General features: G+C 49.5%; 1 protein-coding gene across 9 annotated transcripts in view; it reads left to right on the forward strand.

Annotated features, from left to right (window-relative positions):
• MYO9B (myosin IXB) overlaps positions 1 to 15,301 on the forward strand; it is an 89,478-nt gene that overhangs the window by 39,434 nt on the left and 34,743 nt on the right. For all 9 annotated transcript variants that reach the window (XM_054693348.1, XM_037506116.2, XM_037506111.2 and 6 more), the window contains exons 3-7: positions 6,565 to 6,659; positions 11,316 to 11,378; positions 11,858 to 11,957; positions 12,205 to 12,305; positions 14,456 to 14,585. In XM_054693348.1, the coding sequence (XP_054549323.1) occupies positions 6,565 to 6,659; positions 11,316 to 11,378; positions 11,858 to 11,957; positions 12,205 to 12,305; positions 14,456 to 14,585 (489 nt within the window). The remainder of the gene's footprint in view (positions 1 to 6,564; positions 6,660 to 11,315; positions 11,379 to 11,857; positions 11,958 to 12,204; positions 12,306 to 14,455; positions 14,586 to 15,301) is intronic.

Raw genomic sequence — 15,301 nt, forward strand, 5'->3', positions numbered from 1 at the left:
GCTGGGTATTTTGTCACCACCACCCAACTCTGCCTTCGTAGTGTAAGAGCAAACAGCCCATTCATAAATAAATGGCTACGTACCTACATACCCTTATTCATTGACACTGAGTGTTGAACTTCCTATTTCCATATATCATGAGATGTTCTTTTAATTTATTTTTCAAGCATTTGAAAATGTGAAAAGCATCCTTAGCGCACAGGCCATTACAGAAACAGATTGCCATCACTTGGCGGCCTCAGTAGGTCAGCGGCCAAGCATGCCCCCACCGACCTGGCAGTAGGAGGGTGTCCTCCGCACGGCCATATCCCTTTGTGTAGATCGTCGGTGGCTTTGTCACACTGAACCAAGATTCGAGTCACTGGGCCAGACAGAATTGGAAAGGCAGGGGTTTGCCCTCATTTTTTAGGGAAGGAATCTGAAACCCCAGAGTGCTAAACTAATTTGCCCTCTAGAGCCCCTGGAATCCTCTGGGGACACAGAGCTGCTCTCCTGGGCTCCTCATCAGATATAACTCTCCACCCCGTGAAGACCTGTGGGTTGTTTTCCCAGCATTTCCACACAGGAAAACCCCAGCCCCAACCAGGGTATGTAGGTATGTAGGTACTTTTTACTCAGTGTACGTGGCAGAGAAAATCCTCTGGCACCTCAGGACACCTCTGGCCTTGTCCTGCAGTATCTATCATCTGGGTTCCCAGATGGCCATGACCTATAGGCATGTGTGGGCCAACCACTGATTCATAGGGAATTCATTCTCCCGGAATGTGGGGAACACTGGGGAGAAAATATGGGTTCCAGATGGGGGGGTCTACTGTGTCGACAATAGCTTCCAGTCCCTCCTGAGCATCACATTCTCTGTCCCCATATGGCGGAACAGGGGGGTCCTACCGGCCAGGAACAGTCTTCCCCTTTTTAGCCTCTTTTTTGTACTCCCCCCCGGTCTAATATTTGTCATTTTCTTCTACCAGTATTGTATCAAAGCCAGTCAGTTGAAGTGTCACAAGTCTTATGAGGACTAGGGAGGGGACAGAGGTGGCATCACAGAGGGAAAGGCAGCATCAAGACTCAGGAAGGTGGTAGGCAGGGCTCAGACAACTGGAGGGAAGGGGCTCGTGGAAGTGGTTACATCCAAGTAACAGCCTGATGGACATGCAGAGAATCCCTGTTGGAGCCCCGCTAGAGAGGGGCTCTCTGAGGCTAGAATGATGCTGGGCACACAGCCACTGACCAGTAAGCTGGTTGTCAAGTGAATGGATGAATGAATAATAAATGAGTGAAGGGACAAGACCGTGTGTGCAAAAGCACTGCAACCTCTTGATAAGTGAGATCCCTGTGGGCTGTTCAGGAAAACAAGAGAAGCCAACCCCACAACCCAGAGGAAGCCCCTAGAAAAATCCTCTGAGAATAAACAGCCACAGATAAACCTGGGGGTGACAGAGTTAACCCTGGGCAGGCTTCCTCCACCCAGCTAGAAGGATAGCACCCTGGATGGGGGACTTTTCTCCAGGGGAAACCCCAACTCAGGGACTGCCTGTGTACAAGGCCGAGATGGGGGAGCGCGTTTGCCTCTTAGCTCATTCCATGGGCCTGTTGCATTTGGAAATCTGAAAGCAAAACATAGTTTGCCTGATTTGGTCTGTCTCCAGGCTTGTTCATTTTGCCCATGTGATGCTCAGGAGGCCCAGGTATGAACTCAAGGGAGTCTTGGGGGAACCCACCTGCTTGACTGCCCAGCCCTGAGTGAACAGCCTGGGGCCAGGTAGGGCAGGCACCCCCAAAAGTTCCAGGCCTCAGGGACAGAGCATGGACAGGGCCACCATGTCGGCCACTTGCGAGGTTGGCTGACTTCTGCAGTTTCCCCATCAGAAATGGAGATGGCAAGTCAGTCTCTGAGAAAAGTACAAGCAAAGGAAAGAATTAGAAGCCCCTGGTGCATCTGGCTCAGGTCATTCTGCCACTGGTTACATTTCTTCCCAAAGCATTTACAGAGCCCTCCAACCAAGAAAAGTGCCATCCTGTTTAGATATAAAGTGACCCTTTTCGGAATTTTTGGCTAAGCACAATGCTTAACCCTGAATGTCTCCAGTTTCAGAAGCCTTTTGAATCTCCCAAAAGGAGAACCTCAAAGATGTAACCCTAACCCTTATCAGCTCTCAGCATCTCTGGCAGGGCAGGGAGTCAGAAGGGGTGCTACTTCTCTGACAATTTCACCTAGAAACCACAAGTGGAGAGTTTTCAAATTACAAGGTTTTCTCTTTGTTTTTCTTCCATTGGGTAAACTTTTAACATGGTTTGATAGGCAGCTCGCTAGCTAAATAACATATATTTTTAAGAGTACAGCTTAAATTAGAAATGTGTATTTTATCCTATTTTTTTAGTTAATACCCCCAGTTCTCACCATTCCCCATCAGATTTGATATGTGGCCTGTGTTATAGATCCTATTATTACATACAGTTCAATGTCTTTAGATTTCTTTTTTTTTTTAAAAGATTTATTTATGTATGCATACAAGAACTGGGGTATAGGCCAGAGGCACAGGAAGGTGAGCGGATACACCAGAGACAGAATGGGGAGCAGAACAGGTCAATCTACTGAAATACACTGCTGAGGGGAGCAGGAGAGGTCTGCTGTGCAGTGTGGGTTAGCTCCCCAGCCAGCGGGAGATTGAACTCCTGCTGCAATGGCTGGCCATAGCTTGATAGTGCTATGTCTTTAACCCCTGTGCCACCAGGGAGGCCCCGATTCCTTTTTTTTTTAAACATTGATTTACAATTATATAAGTTCCAGTTGTTGTAAGGTATTACAGTTTGACATGTATATATACTACATTATGATCTCTACCAAAAGCCTAGTTTCCATCCAGGAATGTGTATTTTTAGCACAAAAAAGAAAAGTGTCTTTAACGAAGTAGAGACCTTTTCCGAAAAGCACTTTGCCAGGGTTGTTGGATTTCTAGCCTGTTGGGAAGACAGCATCCCGGCCTCTCTGGCCCTCCTTGCCAAATTACTCACATCATTGCTGGCGCCCGGATCCACTTCCTCCCTGCCGCCCACCCCCAGACCCCACACCAAGCACACCGGCAGCCCTGGTGCTTGGAGGCCAGCCACCCCGGCCAGCACGGGAGCAGTCACACAATAGTTCCCCTAGCTGCTGGGAGCTCCAGTCCAGCAGTCCCTCCTCCTTGGACATATAATAGCACCAACCGGATATTTTTAGATCAGCTTTGAAAAGTTGCACTGTGCTGAGACCACATACCAGACGCGTGAGGTCACCGGCCCGCACGGGTAATCACAGAACCAGAAAACCAGGGCTCCGCAGGGGCTGCTGCCCTCACATCCTTTCCCTCTTGTCATCCCCAGAATGCCAGACCCGGCTGCTCCTTTAGAAGTTGACACAGAGGCTTGTCCTAAATTCCAAAGGGATTCCTGGGACTCTGTGGAGTGTAAATGTGCGTTTTGGGGACACTTCCTCGGCAGACGCTGGTCTTGAGCTCCCATGTGCTCATAGTTAGGCCAGGCCAGACTTCACACAGAGTGGGGAAGGGCCTGTGCTCAACTTAAGCTCAGGCGACCCTGCAGGGTCCATTGTCTGTGGAACAGAAGGAGATGGATCGCTGTTTGCTGCCCCCAGAGAGGAGCCTCAGAGCACATGGACTTTACTCCAAAGAAATAAGAGCTATATGGCTGGATCTAGGAGAAACTATACATTAAACCTAGAAAGAGTTTTCTCCAGAGGGCCCCTCAGTGCCTCCCATGCACATGGGGTTCCCCAGTGCACCCCAGTGCTCCCAGACCAGCCAGCCCTACAAACCCCTTCACCTGTCTGTGCCTCCCAACCCAGGCAATTTCGCCTTCCCTGGGCCTATTCCTTGGTTATCGCAGATGCTGCTGGCATCTGATGGGTGGTGTCCAAGGATGCTGCTCAGCGCCCCAGTGAACAGGGTGACCCCAGTCTGACCCCAAGTGTCAGTGGTGCAGGGGTTCCACAAACACTCAGGGTGCCCCTAGCAGCTGGCGCATGGCTGCTGACCAGTAGCTCTCTGACACTTGTCAGGACCTAATATTTAATCAGCCCCTTCAAAGACAGATCAAGGTGTCCTGGGAGGAGAGGGGCTCTGGAACCAGTGTCTGACTCAAGTAAATGCCTAAGGCCATTTCCTCCTCCACAGACCAGATGGAGGTGCCCCCCACAAAGCACCTGACCTCCAGGTTGCCGCGCTAAGGGTCTTCCTTTATTGCCACATTCCTGCTGGTCCACTTGGCAATAGGCTTAGGCTCACAGCTCTGAAGTCTGGAGCCCCAAGGGTAGTGGGGCAGAAAGTCCCTCAGAGCCGCCCCCTGAGGAAGGGTCCTGGACCTCCCACAGCATACCCTTTCTCATGTGTCTTCTGCCTTCAGGTCACTGCTCCAGAAGCTTCCATCAGTGACCACCTGCATCCATCCCCTTGCAGAAAGAACTAGAAAGTCCCATCTCCTCTTGGGGTTAGTACATCTCCCCACCCTGTCCACCCCAAAGGACCTGCAACCCCCTCTTCAAAACTTGGCTGGGGGGCCTCCCCAGAGGCGCAGCGGTTGAGCGCTGGGCTGCGAAGCTGCCCGCAGCCTCTGCAGTGCCAGTTCGATCCCCAGCTGCCAGTGAGGGTCCCACATGGTGCACAGACCTCTCCTGCTGCACCTGCTGCTCCCCTCAGCAGTGTACTTTTGTCAGTCTGCCTGTTCTGCTCCCTGCTCTGGCTCTGGTGAATTCTCTCACCCTCCCACGCTTCTGACTGTACCCAGTGCTTATATAAATAAATAAATAAATCTTAAAAAAAAAAAAAAAAAAAAAAACTTGGCTGGGGCCTCCCTGCACAGCTTCCCCAGACAGGAGCATTGCTAGTCTGACACCCATCTCATTTACTTTTCTTGTGCACCCAGACACACATGTATGACTCTAGGTGTCACCATCCCTTCCCTACCCTACCTCAGTGTTACCTCCTGGGCCACAAGGGGGTGACACTCCATAATCACCTCTTCCTCCCTCCTTCTCCTGTCAGTCTCACTTTACTTGAACAGTACCCCCCTCCAAAAAACCAGTACCCCAAGCCCCTGAAGGCTGTGTCTGTTCAATCTGTTCATCCCTGGGGGAAGGGCAGGATACTTCCCAGGAACCTGGGCAGGGATGGAGGTGTTCTCTGTCCTCATCTGGGTGGTGGTCATGTGGGAGGCCCTGGGAGTGGGGGTGGGAAGTGGGGGTGGGCGTTGAGTGGCAAGCTCCATGCACTTTACATTCTCGCCTCTGTGTTTGGGAAATGAAACCCCAATTCATGCCACAACACAAATGAATCCCGAAAACATCCTGCTGAGGGAGAGAAGCCAGACACAAAAGGCCACATAGTGTGTGATTCATTTATATGAAAAGCCCAGAACAGACAAATACACAGACAGAAAGCAGATTGGTGGTTATCAGAGGCTGGGGGAGGGGAACGGAGAGTGACTGCTCATGGGGATGGGGTTTCCTTTTCAGGTGATGGACTGTTCTGGAACTAGATAGTGGTAGTAGTTAACACAACATTGTGAATTGCACTGAATCATTCATTTTATGTTACGCCCATTTAACCCAATTTTTTAAAATTTTGCTATGAACCCACTTGTTCTCCTATAGGTGCAGGATCCCTCCAGGCTAGGACCTGTGTCCTTACCCACTCCTTCACATCCCTCACAGAGCCCGTATCAGCTTAGCACCCAGTAAACTCCTTCCTGAGAGGGCCAGATAATAATTATTTTCAGCTTTGTTGGCCAGGAAGCCTCTGTCTAACAACTCAGCTCTGCCATTGTGGCACCAGAAGCAGCTGGGAGTGACCCATAAATTGACAGGCCTGGCTCTCTGCCAGTAAGACTTTCACTATGGCCCCTGGGATGGGAATAGGGTTTTCATGTGTCAGGAAATATTACTCTTCTTTGGGATTTTCCTTAAACCATTTTGAAATGTAAAAAACATCCCTGGCTTGCAGGCAGCACAAAAAACAAGCAGCTGGGCCTCCCTGGTGGCACAAGGGGTTAAGCACAGCACTCTAAAGCTGTCCGTAACCACAGCAGCAAGAGTGGCCAGGGAGCCACTCACATGGTGCAGCAGACCTCTCCTGTCTTGCCTGGTGCTCCCCTCAGCAGTGTATTTCAGTAGATCTGCCTGTTCTGCTCCTCACTCTGTCTCTGGTGGATCCTCTCACCCTCCGCACCTCTGGCCTGCACCCCAGTTCTTATATGCATAAATAAATAAATCTTAAAAAAAAAACCAAGCAGCTAACCACATTTTGCCCACAGGCCAGTGTTTCCTATAGGAACAAATATAATTGAGAAAGAATTACCATAACTGGCATTTTTAATTGCAAAGGCTTAAAACTTGGGCTCCACACACAAACAGAGCTCAGGAGTTGATGGATCTCCATGCACCTGACTATACGCCTAAGTGTTTGCGTTTCTCAGAGCAACTTCCAGCAAGTATCCCCAGCACCCAGGGGGAGCTCTGAGGCCCATTGAAATTTCATCCTCACATCTGAATACATGCTTTTGTTTTCCCCACAGGCATTTGGGAACGCCAAAACGGCCCACAACAACAATTCCAGCCGATTTGGGAAATTCATCCAGGTCAACTACCTGGAGAGTGGCATCGTGAGAGGGTGAGTTGGCATCCACCGCCCGTGCAATTAGCCTCAGTCCGGTGTCTCCAGCCTCCCAAAAGTTAGGAGCCCATCCAGGAGCTCAGTGCTGAAATTATGGCTGAGCAGACATTTATGAATTATATGGGGCAAATGAGTGGTTTTAAGTTCTTGATGAAAAGGTCTGAGGGGTTGGTCGAGGTAGGAAGGGCAAGTGGGGAGGCCCTGCTTCCTGGGAGCATTGAGCATGACCCAGCACCCATGGATGTGCTGTCGTGATGAGATTTGCCCAATCCATTTCCTGGTCTTGACAGCATTTCTAATTCTGTAGGTCTCTGAGTACCCCAGGCAGGATTGAGGGGAACTCTGGCATTTGCCCCTATAGTCAGAAGGAGACATGATGCAGTTTTGGGAGGAAACTGTGAAGGGTAGGTGGAAGATGAATGTGAGGGAAACAGGAGGAAAGGTAGAGTGATGAATAGAATTCGTGGAAAGAATCGACTGTCATTCGGATGGATGGATGAGCGGATGGGTAGATTCACTAATGGATGGGTGACTGTGTTGATTGATTTGTGGGTGGGTGGGTAGATGATGGCTGGGAGGTTGGGTGGATGCTCTTTCATCAGGGTTCATTGCCTTGCTAGTCACAGGAATTGCCACCCCCTCAATTTTGGTATGAGGGTATTGGCGGCAGTGGTGTTTGTAAAAGTTCCAGGTGATGCTGAATAGCAGAATGAGAAGCCCTGAATGTTAGAGGTGGGGAGACCTAAGCTGCAGGCCAGAGAAGGTACAGGCATTTCAGGAAAGGGTGTGCCCCCCCTTCCCCATGTCATGAGGACAGGGGGTCAATTCCTATGTCTAGACTCTTCCGTCCTTCTAAACCTGACTAATAATCAGTTGGCAATTCACATTCAGGCCATGAGCAGGAATGCTGTTTTCCCTACTCCTCCAGTCTCTGGCTTCTTTCCTCAGCAGTCCCACCCCCAGTCAAGGCTCCAATAGCCCCAGGCCTTTGGTAAATACTCCCTCTGCATGGGCACCACTCCCTCCCACAGTGAGTGCCCCAGTCGACCAGAGACATCCAGAACCCAACCTGCACTTTCTCCACAAAAATCCTCACCGCTTCTATTTTTTCCCTCCCACGGGCCAAGTTACCCAGCTGTATCTGCCACATGGAGAACCTCTGACCAGCAAGAGATGCCCAGAATGTCTGATAGGGTAGATTATAGAGAAACTTAATGTTTCTACACTTCTAGGGGCTCCCCTTGAAGAGCAGGAATGCCAAGAAGCTGCCTCAAGTATTCCTGGGTCCAGGCTGGCTCAACACCGAGCCTTTGTTCCCAGGGGTGCTGCTCCTTCCACTCCACCCTAACCCTCTTCTCCACCTGGTTTCTATTTTGTGTCCTGGGGCCACTGTCACAAAGCACTGTAAACCAGGAGGCTTGAAATAACAGGAATTTCTTCTCTCCCAGTTCTGAAGGCCAGAAGTCCAAAATCAATCAGGGCATGCTCCATCCAGCAACTCCAGGAAAGGGTCCTTTTTGCTTCTTCCAGCTTCTGGGGCCTCCAGGCGTCCTTGGCTTGTGACTGGATTACCCCAGTCTCTGCCTTGATCTTCACATAACCTTCTCTGTGACTCTCTGGGTCTCCTCATCTGTCTTTTAGAACACTTTCCTTAAATTTAGGAACTACCTGGGGTGATCGTATAAAGATATCCTTCTCTTAATCATATCTGCAGACATTTCCAAATAAGATCCCAGGCTCAGGTGGACATATCCCTTCAACCCCGTTTTACTTTACACCAGCAAAGCCAATGTGCTCGCTTCGGCAGCACATATACACCAGCAAAGCCAAGTCATCCAGTCCATGCCACCTGCTCCAGACTTCCACCAAGCTCAGACCCAGTGGCCTTGGGTTGACTGCATTTCACAGACCAACTTTGGAAAGTGATTTCAGATCCAGTAAAAAAAAAAATGTCATGCATTGGCCCACAACTGTGGCTGCTCAAGGTTCCAGGAGGGAGGTGTACTTCCCACAGGAGTAGCTACAGACAGCCCATGAGGAGCAGGCCCAGACTTGGTTCTGCTTTTGAGCAGTTGAGCAGATGACACTTCTCGATGCAGTTTCCCGCTGAGACCAAGGGTCAGGGGCAGTCCAGGCCTCCCTCAGTTCCGCAATTTGTAAGGCCTCTTTTTCCAGTTGGCTCAAGGGCTCAATGCTGGGGGATCTCTGACTCCCACTAAGACTGCCATAGGGACCTGAGCCTCCAACGCGATCGGGAAAGTGAAGGGCCTTTTGTCCTTCAGATGCCAGCAGGATGCCAGTGAGGGGCTGCCATCTTCCACACTTGGCCAGCACAGCACAGAATCCACCACAGAGTGAGATTCAAGTATGAGCCTGCAGCTCTAGAACTCGATGTGGTCTTTCTCCCCGGGAGAACAAATTGCAGATAGCTAAAATTTAGTTGACCCTGGAGTAATTCAGGGGCTAGGGCTGCTGACAACCCCTCCCCCAATGCACACACAGTTGAAAATCCACATATAATTTTTGACTCCCCTAAAACTTAATATCCTGCTGTTAACTGGAATACTTACTGAGAACATACACAGTCAACACATGTTCTGTATGTTACGTGTACTACGTACTGTATTCTTACAGTAACGTATACTAGAGAAAAGAAAATATTAAGTGGTGTTGATCCCCTGGCCCTGCCACTGCTCTGACATCAGTTGCCTCCTGTAAAACTGAAGGGCTCAGAGGAGGGTGGCCTGCGCGGCCGCCTACCTCATACCCTTGGTGATCGTGGGTCCCCTAGAAGACCAGCCTTTCCTGTCCTGGTGGGGTTGAGGAAGCAGGTACCCATGCCTTTCAGGTGCCTGCTGGGCCACCTCCTGTGAGTTCCCAGGCAGCAGGAGGTCCCTCCACTTTCTAGTACCTCATCCATCTGTGGGAGTCTAGATGCCACGTTCCTCCCTAGGAGAGCAAATAACTATAGTAAAGTCGACTTTGAACAACGCAGGGGCTAGGGTGCCAACCCCACACCCATGTAGTTGAAAATCCACTCATAACTTTTGACTCCCCCCAGTCTTATCCAACAGTGTATATATATCCCAAAGGGTGGGAGGATTCAGGGTGTTATGTCACTGCAAAACGGTGCCTAAAATTTTTGTTTTCGTGACCGTGAGTGTTGAGATGATGGCTGACAAAGTACCTGGTTGCTGCCCCAGCACTCACACAGCCTCATGGAGTCCATCCCCCATGTCCATCGATGGATGAATAGACAAGCACAACGCAGTGTAGAATATATGTGGACTATCACTCAGCCATAAAAGGAATGGGGTTCTGATACCTCTGCATCATGGTCGAATCTCAGAATCCTGGTGCCAAGTGGAAGGCAGACATAGTATACAAACTGAACGAGTCTCTTTAAAATTCTAAAGAAGTCAGGAGGAAAAAAGACAAAAGAAAAATAAAATAAAATTCTAGAAAAATCAAACTGTCTTCAGTGGGGCCAGTCAGTGGCTACAGAAGGGTGGGGGTGGGAAAGAATGACTAAGGGCCAGGAAATTTTTTGGGGTGTCAGGTGTGTTCACAATCTTGGTGTTGGTGGTGGGCTCCTAGGTGTTTGCACACATTACAACTCATCTAGTCTCATACTTCAAGTTGATCGTGTGTCAGTGACCCCTAACAATGCTTTTTTTCAAAATGATATGGAATGTGAAAGGCCCCAGTCAAAACTTAACGTGTGGCATACTTTCAATGTGGGCAGTGTGTATCATATGTTGATAATCAATAAAGCTGTACAAAAAGAGCAAAAAAATGAATTCATGCTCATTGCATCTTTTCTTTTCAATTGGAGGAACGTTTAAGAGCTAGAGAGATGGTAGAAGCAGGAGGGACTGTCCTGTATTGTTCCTGAACACATAGGTCCAGTTGCTCCAGGGAGGGGTTCTCCACAGGATACCACATTGGGCTTCCCCATGCAGTGGCCAGCCTGAATCGGGTCTGCGGAGCAGATGCGTCAGCCCAGGGCCCTTAGTTTTAGAAATGGTAGCTACAGGACAAAGGAGCAAGTAAGGTAGTTATATTTATGGCATTTGAGTTATTTATGGCATTTATGATGCTACAGTTATGCATTGCTTAGTAAGGGGAACACGTTCTGAGAAACATCAGGCAATTTCATCGTTGTGTGAATGTCAGTCTGTAACTTACACAAACTTACAGGGTACAGCCTGCTACCCAAGCAGACTCAATGGTGCAGCCTGTTGGGACCCCCATCACATAATGTGTTCCATTGTCAAGTGAAACATCATTAAGCAGCGCATGATTGTGTTTGTACATTTAGGGTGATTGTATTTATGACACTTATCATGATTATATTTACAGTGTTTAAGGTGTCTGGTTGTATTTATGATATGTATGGGTGTATTTACAATTTAGGATTGTGCTTACCACATGTAGAATGATTATATTTGCAACATTTAGGGTAATTATAGTTCCAGCAGTTAGCTTGATTATATTTGCCATGTTCAGGGTGATTATGCATCTGTATTTACCTCGTGTCAAAGGAAGTTGAAGTTAATTCTTTGTTGACTTTGCCACAGCAACAAATTACTCTAGTTCTTTCATGAAACGACATTCAAATAAATGCTTTACCCTTTTTCCTTTTCACGACAGAGCTGTTGTCGAAAAATACCTGCTTGAGAAGTCTCGCCTGGTCTCTCAGGAGAAGGATGAGAGGTAGGACCTTTCCTCAGTAACTTCACACATAAGCCTTTTTCCCAGTAGAAACAAGCAGGCGCTCAGATTTGGGGCTGGGGCCGGGGGGTTGTCAGTGGCACATCCCAGGCCTGCTCCTAAGCCAACCTTCTGTGCTTGCTGCGTGCCTCCTGGGGGATTAACCTAGACTAGGGGCTCATGTCTGTCAAAATGTGCTTAGATTAGAAGCCTCTCTGATCAGCCAGTGACAGGGACATACATCCCCATTACCCCCACTCCCCCCCCGCCACACACACACATATACACAGACATCTACTCATGGGAGCCGCTCAGATTAGTTTTTTTTAAGACATTGAAGAATGAGTCATTGTCTCAAATTTGTACATAAGGGCTCCTTCCTCCCTGGCATGGTGTCTCTGAAGCAACATTAGCAATAGTTTGAAAAGTTGCTATTGCTTGGCCTCCAAAAATGACTTTTTTCCTCCTCTTTTCACCCTTAGGAACTACCACGTGTTTTATTATTTGTTACTTGGTGTCAGCGATGAAGAACGTCAAGAATTCCAACTCAAGCAGCCTGAAGATTATTTCTACCTCAACCAGGTAAACAGCCCTGACTCCTGGCCACAAACACCACCTCTGTTCCCTGCTGGTTGTTTACGCGTCCTGCCAGGTCGGAGGCCGCCCTCCTTGGCTCTCTGTGGAGTCCCCAAACCAGCTCCAGGGAGATGGTATAAAGGATCCCATTCATTCCTGATGTCCTGGGCCCTGCCCATCAGTCCCAGCCAAAATCATCCTGGCATACCACCCTCACTGGCCCAGAAACACCCAGCATGCGCCTGTTTTTCAGCATAACTTGAAGATCGAAGATGGAGAGGATCTAAAGCACGACTTTGAACGACTCAAGCAGGCCATGGAGATGGTGGGCTTCCTCCCTGCCACCAAGAAGCAGTAAGTGGGTGGGCCTGCTACCCCACCATCTCCCCTATGGGCACCCCCACGTCTTACAGTCACCCTGAGGTCTGATCAACACCGGGTGATTGCTGCACCAAGAGGGTAGTCTGATGACCATGAGCACACAGAAGGGACTCTTGTCATTAGTCATTGGGAAATGCCAGTTAAAACCAGAGGGGCTTCGGGCCTCCCCGGTGGCGCAGCGGTTGAGCTCTGGGTTGCGAAGCTGCCCACAGCCTCTGCAGCGCCGGTTCCATCCCCAGCTGCTCCCCGGCCACCAGAGGAGGGTCCCACATGGCGCGCAGACCTCTCCTGCCGCCCGCTGCTCCCCTCAGTAGTGTACTTCAGTCCTTCTGCCTGCTCTGCTCCCCGCTCTGGCTCTGGTGAATTCTCTCACCCTCCCGTGCTTCTGACTGTACCCAGTGCATGTATAAACAGAACAAACAAACAAACAAATAAATAAATAAAAACATGCCTCTATAAAAAAAAAAAAAAAAACCCAGAGGGGCTTCTCCCAGCAGCATAAATGTACTAGCATGACAGAACTACATGCTTAAAAATGACTAAGGTTTATGTGATGTGTTTTTTACCATCAACTAAAATTTCAGAAAAGTATTAACAACCACATGCGGATCTTCCACATCTGCCTGGATAGCCAGTATCCCCAGCACACTTTGGAAAAACGTTTGGTGGTTTCAACTACAGCTGTGTATACATGACACACGTTTACTCAGCCAAAGACACACACATAAATGCACACAGCAGGCTCGTTTATGATCACCAAAAATAACCAGAAATCCCCCAAAGTCCACTAGTGGAAGATTAAATAAACAAATGGTGGTACATCCATGCAGGGGCCAGCAGTAAAGGGCCAAACACGCCATGGCTTGCTGACCCCTAGACTAGTCCACACTCAGCACAGCTCTCACCTGGGCCAGATCTGCCCCAGGGGACACTCAGTCATGGTTATCACACTGAGGGGTGGAGCAGGGGAGACACTGGCATCTGGTGGGTAGAGGCCAGGGATGCTGCTCGGCACCCATAGTGCCCTGGATGGCACACATAGCAGAGAGCCAGTGTGAAGCTGAAATGCGATGAAACCATTGACATTGAATTATGCTGCCTGCATTAACAGGAGTGGCACCCCACCCCCACATCATTCTAATGACAGCCAGATACAAGTACATATGATTTCATTGACATCAAGTTCACGGTCAGCATTAGACATCAGAACAGCAGCACTTCTGGAGTCTGGAATGTACTACCCCTTGATATTTGTGCTAGTTACCAGGATCTCTAAATTTTGTGACAGTTCACAAACCTCTACGCTTGGAGAACATGTACTTTTTTTGTAGGCAGTTATACATTCATTAAAAAAACTTTTTAAGGGCCTCCCTGATGGCACAAGGGGTTAAGTTGCAGCACCATGAAGCTATCGACAGCCACTGCAGCATGAGTTTGATCCCTGGCCAGGGAGCTACACACATCACGCAGCAGACCTCTCCTGTCTCCCCACTGCACCCCTCAGCAGTGTATTTCAGTCAGTCTGCCTGTTCTGTTCCCCACTCTGTCTCTGGTGGATCCACTCACCCCCTGCATCTCTGGCCTGTACCCCAGCTCTTGTATGCATAAATAAGTAAGTCTTGGGGAAAAAAAAAAAAACTTTCTAAGCCCCCACCGCACCAAAAAAAAAAAAGGGGAAACTCCAGTCTGTAAAGCTCTACAGAGGGAGTCCCTGACAGTGGGATTCCAAATTTTTTTTTGAAGATTTATTTATTTATGCATACAAGAGCTGGGGTACAGGCCAGAGGTGTGGGGAGGTGAGACGATTCACCAGAGGCAGAGTGGGGAACAGAAGAGGCAGACTGACTGAAGTACACCGCTGAGGAGAGCAGCGGGTGAGACAGGAGAGGTCTGCTGTGCCATGTGGGTAGCTCCCTGGCTGGCCGGGGATCAAACTTGTGCTGCAGAGGCTGTGGATTGCTGTATAGTGCTGTGCTTAACCTCTTGCGCCACGAGGGAGGCCCAGGATTCCAAATTTTTGAAACTCACATGTCCTGACTGCCTATTACTGGATTTACAAATTCAGCCTAGTTTGCTGGAAGTTTCTATAGACACCACTACCACCCATGCTTTCTTTGTCTCAGGATTTTTTCAGTTCTCTCGGCCATCCTGTACCTGGGCAACGTGACCTACAAGAAAAGAGCCACTGGCAGGGATGAAGGCCTGGAAGTCGGGCCCCTTGAGGTGCTAGATACGCTGTCGCAGCTCCTGAAGGTACCACCTCCCTCACTCGGAATGTTGAGCCTGTGGCGCAGGGGAGCCAGAACTTCCTGCATCAGCCATGCTTCTTCTGCAAACTGAGTCCACTTGCTTCCTCTTTACCATCTCTGCAGTGCACCTTCCTCGTTTCTGAAGGGCTCCCTCCCTGGCGGGGACCTATCATGCACATCACAGGGCGGCAACTCTGAGGGTGGGTCTAGTGCGAGCAGGCACAGGGCAGGTTCACTGTGAATTCAAGCAGACAGATAAGGAGAGTCCTGGAGACCCCGATGGATTTTTACAGGCCTTTAATGCTCTCTCAGGTTACCAGGTAACAGACATACCAGGCAGGGAGACTGGCATGCAAGGAGGCAGGCACTGGCCAGGCAGGGGGGTCAGGATTCTCTGGAGGCAACCAGCCCACCATCCCCCAGGAATCTTTGGGCTTTTTCTCTGGCCTCTCTGGTGTTACTGTCTCATGGACGCGCCTCAGAGTACACCTCCTGTAGCTATAGCCCCCTCTCAGAGTGATGCCGCCCTTTTATCCCTGGTCTCTGGACACAGATTCCCCACACTTAAACGTGCACACTCTGCTCTCTGGGCCCAGATGTCCACAATCATAGGCACATGTGCCCTGAGCCCGCACCTCTTGGCCCTGGTATTCATGCAACAAAAAGTCTGTTAACTTCATTTACCCTACAGTGGGCTTCGAGTCACTTCTTGGTATAGCC

Source organism: Talpa occidentalis, unplaced genomic scaffold (assembly GCF_014898055.3).
Source record: "Talpa occidentalis isolate TD23 unplaced genomic scaffold, MPIMG_talOcc4v2.1 talOcc4.12, whole genome shotgun sequence".
NCBI lineage: Eukaryota > Metazoa > Chordata > Mammalia > Eulipotyphla > Talpidae > Talpa > Talpa occidentalis.